The sequence below is a fragment of the Arachis stenosperma genome, chromosome 1 (assembly GCF_014773155.1).
Source record: "Arachis stenosperma cultivar V10309 chromosome 1, arast.V10309.gnm1.PFL2, whole genome shotgun sequence".
Lineage (NCBI taxonomy): Eukaryota > Viridiplantae > Streptophyta > Magnoliopsida > Fabales > Fabaceae > Arachis > Arachis stenosperma.
In genome coordinates this window covers 9,172,876-9,182,164 of record NC_080377.1, presented here as the reverse complement: position 1 = coordinate 9,182,164, position 9,289 = coordinate 9,172,876, and the positions used below count along the sequence as shown (strand labels likewise).

Here is a 9,289-nt window from a genome sequence, read left to right as displayed (position 1 = left end):
TTAAACCTGCTTGTGGTGTCAGGGGGATGGGACTCGGACCCTCCGAGTTCAGGCCAGAAAACCCACGGTCCGAGTCCAGTGCATTGGGAAGAAGATGGTGAGGGACTCGGACCCTCCGAGACGGCTGCTTCACGGACCAAGCGAGTTTGGTGGGAGTTTTCGCACGGTCCGAGTCCATTGCTTCTATGGACACGCGGCGCTTCCCCGTTGAGTCCCTACTCGGTGGGCAACGTTTGAAAGAAGAGGTTCTCCTACCATCCGAATCCCCACTTCACTCCCACCAACCTTTCTCCCTCAAAGCCATCTTCTTCATTTCTCTGTCTCTGAACTTTGCATGCTGGTGGAGGAGCAACATTAATGGGGAAAAAATCAAATTAAAGATGTTGATCGATCTGAGCTTCATATTATTCACTATCTCAGTGATCCTGATTATGTAAGTATTTTTTGAATTTTTTTTGAGTTTTTATATTTTTTTATAGTTATAATTATTAAAATATAAAATTTCAATATTATGGTTGTTGTTAGATACACAGTTGAAGAATAGAATGATTATGACTAATTTATTTATTAGTATTAGTTAGATTATTTTAAAATATTTTGAACAGATTAATAATTGTATTTATGATGATTAAAATTTTTTATATGATTATATTGTTCTTAGAGATGCATTTGAAGAACATAAATGGAATGAGTATGACTTAGTTTTCATTGTTTGTTAGATTTCTTTAAAATTATTTTACAGATTAATAATTATATAAATCATGATTAGAAAATTTGTTATGATTATGTAGTTGTTAGAGATATGTAGTTGAAGAATATAAATAGAATGGTTATGACTAATTTTTGAATATTTGTTAGGTTCTATTTAAATATTTTTTTAAAGATTATGAATTATATATATCATGATAAGAAAATTTGTTATGGTTATGTTATGTTGTTGTTGTTCTTTAGTTTTGTGTTTTTGGCTGTAGTAGTAAGTAGAACATAATGTAAATTTTTAATAAATTTATTTAATTGTAGTATAATTATTATTTGTAAGCCAATGGTATTTGAATGTGTTTTTAAGAAATTAAGTGTAACTGTTATCGATTTTGGTTAGATGTTATTATTATTGTGGTAAAGTGTTAATGCTGAGTTGATTAGAAAGGTTTTTTTAATTAAGCCATGTTAGATATTTCTTTATGGGAAAATTTAAATAATTTTAAATGTAGTAATTATTATTAGCAAGTTAATTATTATTAGCGTTGTTAGAATATGAATGATGGCATATACAGATTTATTAATATTTTGTATTGCAGGGGACGAATTTTTAAGAAAAGAGTAATTAATTAATGTTCGTTATTATTGTGGATGTTGTAAATATTGTTGAGATTTATGATTAGGAATATATGTATTTGTAATGAGTTTCATTAGCAGTTATGAATACTTTTGAGGATTAACTAGTTAAATTTAGAAGTTACGAGAATTAGTTGTATAAGGATTCAGTCAATAAATTTATGATGGTAAGTTAGCAATTCTTAATAATTTGATTAGTAATTTGTTATGTTATTTTGTAGAAATCAAGAATGTTGACATGTAACCATCCACTTCCTCCGGATCGGTACAACGAAAGGGTGGAGGATCATCTGCGAATTACCGGGTTCTATCATGCATCTCAGATTGGGATAGTGCAGTGTCAGAAAGCATTGGTAAATGCTCTAATTGAACGTTGGCACCCGGAGACACATACGTTCCACCTTCCCATTGGTGAATGTGCTGTGACACTTGAAGATGTAGGTATGATTCTTGGTCTTCCCACAGATGGTCTTCCGGTCACAGGGATGACAATGAGCAGTTATGAAGCGTTGGAGGCGGAGTGTTTGCTTCAATTTGGAGTTGCACCGCGTATGTCTGACTGTAGATCTAGTTGCATAAAACTTACCTGGCTGCGTGATTTAAAAGAAAATTTACAGTTGATTGATGATATCAGTATACAGAGGTATGTGAGGTGCCATATTATGTTGTTGATCGGGACGATCTTGTTTGGGGATAAGTCTGGGGCAGGGGTGCATTGGAAATTTCTACCCTTGCTACGTGATTTTGGTAGTATTGGTCAGTATAGTTGGGGAGCGGCATGCCTGGCACATCTCTACAGGGCATTATGCCGGGCATCCCGTTTTAACTGCAAGGAAATAGATGGTCCACTAACACTTCTACTCTGTTGGGCTTGGATCAGAATGCCGTACCTATCGCCGCTACCTAGGGAACCTCGAAGTTTTCCACTAGCAAACAGGTAATAATTTGTTAGTTATGTACCCGTATGTTGATATTTATGATTCATTTAATGGTAGCTGAGGTAATTGAATATATCATCATAGGTGGCGGAACTGGGAGCGTGGTGACCGACGATTTAGATACTTGAAGTTAGCTCACTTTAGGAAGTCATTTGATGAACTTCAGGAAGGGCAGGTATGTTTCAATGAAAGTAGTATTAGTTTTATGTTTAGGGTCTGAGACATAATTATACAGCATTGTCTTTGTAATTGGCTTTGTGGACTGTTATGTTGAGGTTCCTTTATTTTTTCCAGTTTGTTTGGGTTGCTTATGCTGTGGATCGGGTGGATCTGAACATCATTCCTCCTGAAATCTACATGCAGTCGGTGGTTTGGAGTGCTACAGTTCCGTTGGTATCATTTGAATGTGTCGAGTGGCATGCTACCGATAGATTTAGGCGACAGTTTGGTTTGGTTCAGGGACAACCAAGTCAGGAGCGGAATCTAGAGAAGGCGCATGGAGAAACCCTAAAGGGTCCCAAGAATCTTAATTGGGCCACGGAAGCGAGTCATTCAAAATGGGTGATGCATTGGTCAAACAGGTATAACTACATTCTATCTGAGCTTCCGATGCCTTCACATGATCTACTAGATAGTTACATGCATTGGTACCGATCAAAATATGGGGACCACTTGAACTTGTCAAATCTTGTGGGTCAAGATAATGAAGAAGGTGATCAGGATATGGAGGAATGTGATCAGGATTTGGATGAGGATAATCAGGATACCGATGAGGGTAGTTAGGATATGGATGCTGACAATCAAGTAGAAGAGCCACTTTCGCCGCATATATTACCTCCAACACCGATTCCACAAGAACAACCTCAGTCTTCAATCCATTATGTACCTCAGACACAGTTCCCCCCATCAGTTCCAATCAGTCAACAATATTGGGGTACCTCACAATTTGAAACAGGAGAAGGAGGTTCCTTTAGCCAGTTGCTTGGGTTGATGTCTGCAGATCCTGGACTACCACAATATGGCCAACAGCCTGACCTCATGGCTGGTAGGTATTCATTGGATGCGAGGTATCCGGGCCATACATCATCGGTTGCTTCTGGGGGGTTTGTGTCGGTTGACTCTAGTAGGAGTGATGACGGACGCGGAGCTTTTTTTAGTCAGAATCCTAACCGTGTATCCATGGGACTCATTGAAGAAGATGCTAATGCACTCGAGAAGGAGACAGATGAGTATCTAGTAGATGACCCGGATGACGAGGAGGATCAAGATGACGATGAAATAGAGGAGTTTGACGAGGATGAAGAATCTCGTAATGATGGTATTATGTTTTGTATTCTACTTTACATGTTGCATTACTTTTTTATTTTTTTGTTCATAACTGGCATCTATTTTTTACCTTTACTAAATCTTATGTGGTTTATGTCTTGCTGTGATTACTTGCTGCGCATAATTTAATTATTTTTTATAATTTCTATACAGGTTATGCACGCACTCCGGATGAAACCTCCAAAGGTTACAATCTGAGGATTGATCCACCACGTCGCAGTGCTAGTCGCTACACTCCATCTGTCTTCAAAAAGGCGGCCAAGAAATGCAAGAATTTAGTCAAGGATGTGAAGTGGGCCATGAGAAAGTAGTTGTCTTGTAACGTATTTATTTAAGTAGTAATCACGTGGACCATGTTGTATTTATGTAGTATGTTGAGAGTATTTATGTTGTATGTTCAGAGTATCTATGTTGTATGTTCAGAGTATCTATGTTGTATGTTTAGAGTATTTATGCACTATTCAGGTATTGTTAATCTTGAGTACGCATTACGGTACAGGTGTTGCATACGTACGCATTATTGTTGTTCATTCATACAATCAGATTGAACCGGAAAGGCCGGTTCATTTATACATTCAGATTGCACCTGAAAGGCCGGTTCATTCATAAAATCAGATTGAAACGGACCGGCCGGTTCATTTATACAATGCGATTGAACCGGACTGGCCGGTTCATTTATACAATGCGATTGAACCGGACCGGCCGGTTCATTTATACAATGCGATTAAAACATCAGAATACGTAAACCGTTTTAACATAAAAACATCAGCTTGAACCGTTTTAACATAAACCGTATTAACATTAGAATACATAAACCGTTGTAACATAAAAACATCAGAAAAGCATTACATAATGTTCCACATATCAAGTCAAGTTCTCTCAAAAAGACAACCCATGACATAATACTGACGTTCTACACCTACCACAATGTGAACCTACTGAGCATCTCCGTCGACAGTTCTACCAGCTGACTGACGGCATCTACTACGACTGTGTCCCTCAGCTCCACATAGCGTACATCGCCTAGGACGACGTAACATTCGCGTGTCCATCTCATTCAAGAAACGCGTCATCCTGGGGCGCCCTTTCGAGACACGTCTCAGATACGGATTCGGTACGTAGCGAGGACCGTTGTACGCAGGCCACGTCGTCGGGTTACCTAGTGGCCTAAATCTTGCTCGGTACACCCGCCGAACTTGGTCCATCTTATACACATCATGCACATATAGCTTCCAATCCAGTCGCTGGTTCGCACAACATGCGAACACATGTCTGCAGGGGATCCGGTCCACCTGGAACTCACCACAGTCACATCGAAGGGCGCGTAGATCGACTGCAAACTCCAATCCGCTTGGCATCTCACGCACCTCGAAGACTTCATTCTGCCGGTCAAAGCAACTGACCTGTATGTTTCCTGATGCAAGTTGGTTTGCATGCAACTTCGAGGTCACGACTTCGGAGAACACATGGCCAGCATTAATCCGCGCTTCTGCCTCTGCTCTTTTTCTGGTGAAGAGCTCGTTTAGCCTGTAGAATGTTGCCTTGACAAGAGCAGTAATAGGAAGATTGCGTGCACCCTTCAACACTGAATTGATGCATTCCACTAGATTCGTTGTCATGTGACCCCATCGGTATCCACCATCAAACGCCAATGCGTACTGTTCGCGAGGAATTCGGTTTAACCAGTTGGTATACGCTTCCCCCCGTTCCCGTAATCGCTGGTAACGCACTTCATACTCCCGCACCGTCCTGGAATATCCTAGAGGAAAGCAAAAAAAAAATTATAAACTCAAAAACAAATATTAATATTTAACTACTGTTAATAAGTTACTTAAATTTACTATATTATTACCAATGTTGACTACCAATTTTTGGAGGTACGGTGCCTTGAATTTCCGCAGAAAATTCGACTCTATATGCCTGATGCAGAACATATGAAAAGCTCTAGGAGGTGACCAGGCTCCGTTACTCCGTTCCACAGCTGCATTGATGGATTCGTGTCGGTCGGATATCAGTCCCACACCATCCCGAGTGACAACATGTTGACGCAAGTTACTAAGGAAAAAGTGCCACGCATCAGAAGTCTCTCCCTCGACAATAGCAAACGCAATTGGGACGATGTTGTTGTTGCCATCCTGTGAAACTGCGACTAGGAGACAACCCTTATACCTCCCGTACAGGTGAGTCCCATCCACCTGGACAACTGGCTTACAATGTCTGAATGCCCTGATACAGGGGTAATAACTCCAAAATACTCTATGCAGTACCCGAATATGACCAACCAAGTCATCGCCTTGGTATGCAGGCATAGTCTCAAAATGGACAACAGCTGATGGCTCCTTATGACACATGGCCTGAAACCATATAGGCAACGCTTCGTACGATGCCTCCCAACCTCCAAATATTTTTTCTACTGCCCTTTGCTTAGCCAACCATGCTTTCCGATAGCTAACAGTATAGTTAAACTTCGATTGCACTTCTGCTATAACGGACTTTACCTTTAAGGAGGGATCAGCCTCAACCAATGGCTTTATTGCTTCTGCAATTGTGATGGAGTCCAGCTTCGCATGATCCTGTGAAATGGTGGCTCTGGTACAAGTGTGACTACCATTATACCTCCTTATAACCCAACAATACTTCCTGCTGATCAGACTAACCCTGATAAGCCAATCACACCCTGACCCATACTGTGTACATTTGGCATAAAATGTCAAAGGCTCAGACTCATACACCCGGTAATCTACGCTTCGTCGTATGGTATACTCTTTTATTGCCTTAATAACAGCTTCCCGGGAACTAAACTCCATCCCAACAGCAAATTCACCATCTGCGACAAAAGGAACTTCTGCCAGGACACCAAGCATGGAAAAAATTTCAATAAATACATATATCTTTCAAAACCATACTAAATCAATATTAACTGCATCAAGTATGACATAAATCCGACCCTAACGTAAATAATAATAAAATATTAAATTCTATGTTCTATATTCGTTTAAAATAACGTTATATGTTTCAAACATTACTGAACACATATGTTGACTTTTATTTTTTTAAATTCCTACTATTTTTTAATTTTTTTTTTACATAGGATCAGCTCAACCGGTTCAATGTCTAACACATACATGACACCAACGCATGCGTAAATAATGGGTAATAAATAATAATTCATTCATAAATAATTCAAAAAACAAATAAAAAAGACAATTATTTTTTATTAACGTACCTGCAGTCATATATTCCGGAAACTCCGGAACATGCATGGCTTCCAAGTCCAGAACTCGCATGAATGAAGGCTCCCCAAACGGCATATCGTTTGCGAGTGCATCTGCCACCTCTGTCACATCTGGATCCATATTTCCCTCACCATGAACTTCATCTCCATCTGCACCAACACATTCGTAGTTGCTTTCGAACTCTTCTTCACTGTCACTATTATAATCTTCCCGTAGAATGTTTCGGTCTGCCTCAGATTGTTCAAACTCAACATACAACTCGATATATGAGATCTGCGCCCGGTTTTCAATATACATTGAAAACATCTCCTGCATGCTCGCTTCGTCCGTCACATATCTTGTTTGAAATTGGACAAACCCACCAAATACCGGTACGGGATATCTGTATAGAACACAGGATATTTTTTTTGCCCTCTCAGAATCAATCTTTTCACAGATCAAACCTTTCAGTTCTTCAAAGGAAATGATAAAAGGAATAACAACATCTATTGGATTTTCACAAATAAATTTTACCCCTTCAGATGTTTCTAATAAAATTTGACCAAAATAATACACCTTTATTAGTACTCTATCACTCATTTCTCCTACTCACAAAAAAAAAACATAACACTAACTACCCACTTCTTTGATTTTGAACAACCATGAAATATAACCCAGAAGAACGAAACAGAGGAGGAAGCGGCGCATAGGAAGGAGAAGAAGAGGGATAACCTAACACTAACTCGTTGCACTTTTATAGAGACTCTATTCTCAACTCGGACCGTCCGACTTGGTTAACTTCATTCAAAAATATATTCAAGAACCAAATCGGACCATGCGTTTTCGTGAACCGGTTCGACCATCCCTACCCAAAACGGACGGTCCGACTCCATCAACTACACGCAAATCGGACCGTGCGTCTTCTCTTCCCCCAGCCATCTCGCAGGGTCCGATTCCTCTGCAACTACACACTTTCCCTCCCCACCCCAAATCGAACCGTCCGTCTCCCACTTTTACAACTTAAAAACACAGAACTCGGACCGTCCGAGTACCCCTCCCTAAAGCTGCCAAAACTCTGCCCCACATACATGTCTAACCCACCTTAACTCCATATCCATGCCAAACACACATACATGCTCCATATCGAAAAAATTGAGCCTGAAACAACAACTTTTGGGGTTAAAATATTAAGGAACTAGTAAATTGTATTTAAAATGTGCAGAATGCTTAAGTTAATAATTATATTTGGGATAAAGGTTTAACCCTCAATTTTAAGATAATTTTATATATTTTTAACACAAATAATTACAAGAAACATGTCTCAATTTCCCTTTCTTTGAATTTTGATATACTTGTGTTACGTCTACATCTATTTTCGCCATTTACTTTAATATTAATTTGTCTCTTAGTCAATCGTATTGATATTGAAAAAGGTTGCGGAATATAGCACCAAATATACTGGACTGCTGGTCCATACGTTAATAATTGTATAAACAATATCCGAAATTTGAGTTGTCATCACTTCCACAAAATAATAATAATAACAATAAATAAATAGATAAACAAGGGAGGAAAAAAAAAAAAAAAAAGAATTTGCAGGCATGGCCTTTGCCTTCTTGTCTTTGAGATAGTTCATCCTACTCTTTATGGGTTTGGTTTTGTTTCGGTATTTTGCATTTAAAATCTCACATCACTACTTGCAAATATAATTATTATATTTTTATAAATATTAGATCATTTTCATCTATTAATTTATTTTTATTAATAAATTAGCTCGATCTACTACATTTTAATTTTTTGCTATGAGAGTATTTAATAGCAAGAGAATAAGTAATAATCCAAGTGATAAAAAACTTTATGAAGCTTTTATTGTTAGTTTAGCTGAACTTGTCTTTTTCTTACATATAATTAGTTTTTATATATATAAAAAACTATATTTTCACCTATATAATAAGTGAAACTTTGTGCCTGTTTAGTTTAAGAATATATTTTTTATTTCTATTATTTTTATTGTTTATATTTTTAGAAATTTGTGAAAAGAAAAATTAAATTGGATTAACACACATATGCACTGCAGCACTGGTATGAATCGGTGGCATCCTTGCCCAATTAATTATACATTAACAATATTAGTTTAATTCAAAATAAAGGATTCGAAAACATCGATCTCATGCAGTCCATATGTCACTCTTACAAACAATAATAATATAGTTATATATTAGGTTCTTGCATGTTGATATATAGAATAGAAAGTTATTTTGACCATCACTATATATATATATATATATAGTTTTTTCTTTGATATTTTCATGTCTATACAAAAAAAAAAAAAAATTATTAGGTTGATCTCAAATTGAAATGGTATTCATACGTACACTGTCAGTTAGGTTCTATATTTCTATCAGGAGTCAGATTTTTAAGACAGTCGTGTAAGGGTAAAACATGCACCTATATTAACGTACTAATATATAATGG

The 9,289-nt window shown here is 37.8% G+C and overlaps 2 protein-coding genes across 2 annotated transcripts; one reads left to right on the top strand and one right to left on the bottom strand.

The window, feature by feature from the left end:
* The first annotated feature begins 398 nt into the window (after positions 1 to 398).
* Positions 399 to 3,056, top strand: LOC130974872 (serine/threonine-protein phosphatase 7 long form homolog). The gene is made up of 4 exons (XM_057899715.1): positions 399 to 433; positions 1,557 to 2,272; positions 2,358 to 2,448; positions 2,568 to 3,056. Exons 2-4 carry the CDS (start codon positions 1,566 to 1,568, stop codon positions 3,054 to 3,056), a joined length of 1,287 nt encoding a protein of 428 aa, XP_057755698.1. The 5' UTR covers positions 399 to 433; positions 1,557 to 1,565.
* A 1,478-nt stretch (positions 3,057 to 4,534) lies between these two features.
* LOC130974863 (uncharacterized) lies at positions 4,535 to 7,414 on the bottom strand. The gene is made up of 3 exons (XM_057899706.1): positions 6,826 to 7,414; positions 5,452 to 6,444; positions 4,535 to 5,358 (listed from the first exon to the last, which is right to left on the bottom strand). Exons 1-3 carry the CDS (start codon positions 7,412 to 7,414, stop codon positions 4,535 to 4,537), a joined length of 2,406 nt encoding a protein of 801 aa, XP_057755689.1.
* Between the last annotated feature and the right edge of the window lie 1,875 nt (positions 7,415 to 9,289).

Coding starts and splice junctions, on each gene's coding strand:
- LOC130974872 (XM_057899715.1), top strand. CDS start 1,566: ATGTTGACATGTAACCATCCACTTCCTCCGGATCGGTACAACGAAAGG. Junction 2,273..2,357: donor AGTTTTCCACTAGCAAACAG/GTAATAATTTGT, acceptor ATATCATCATAG/GTGGCGGAACTGGGAGCGTG. Junction 2,449..2,567: donor ATGAACTTCAGGAAGGGCAG/GTATGTTTCAAT, acceptor TATTTTTTCCAG/TTTGTTTGGGTTGCTTATGC.
- LOC130974863 (XM_057899706.1), bottom strand. CDS start 7,414: ATGAGTGATAGAGTACTAATAAAGGTGTATTATTTTGGTCAAATTTTA. Junction 6,445..6,825: donor TCCGGAATATATGACTGCAG/GTACGTTAATAA, acceptor GTGTCCTGGCAG/AAGTTCCTTTTGTCGCAGAT. Junction 5,359..5,451: donor AAAATTGGTAGTCAACATTG/GTAATAATATAG, acceptor GCTTTCCTCTAG/GATATTCCAGGACGGTGCGG.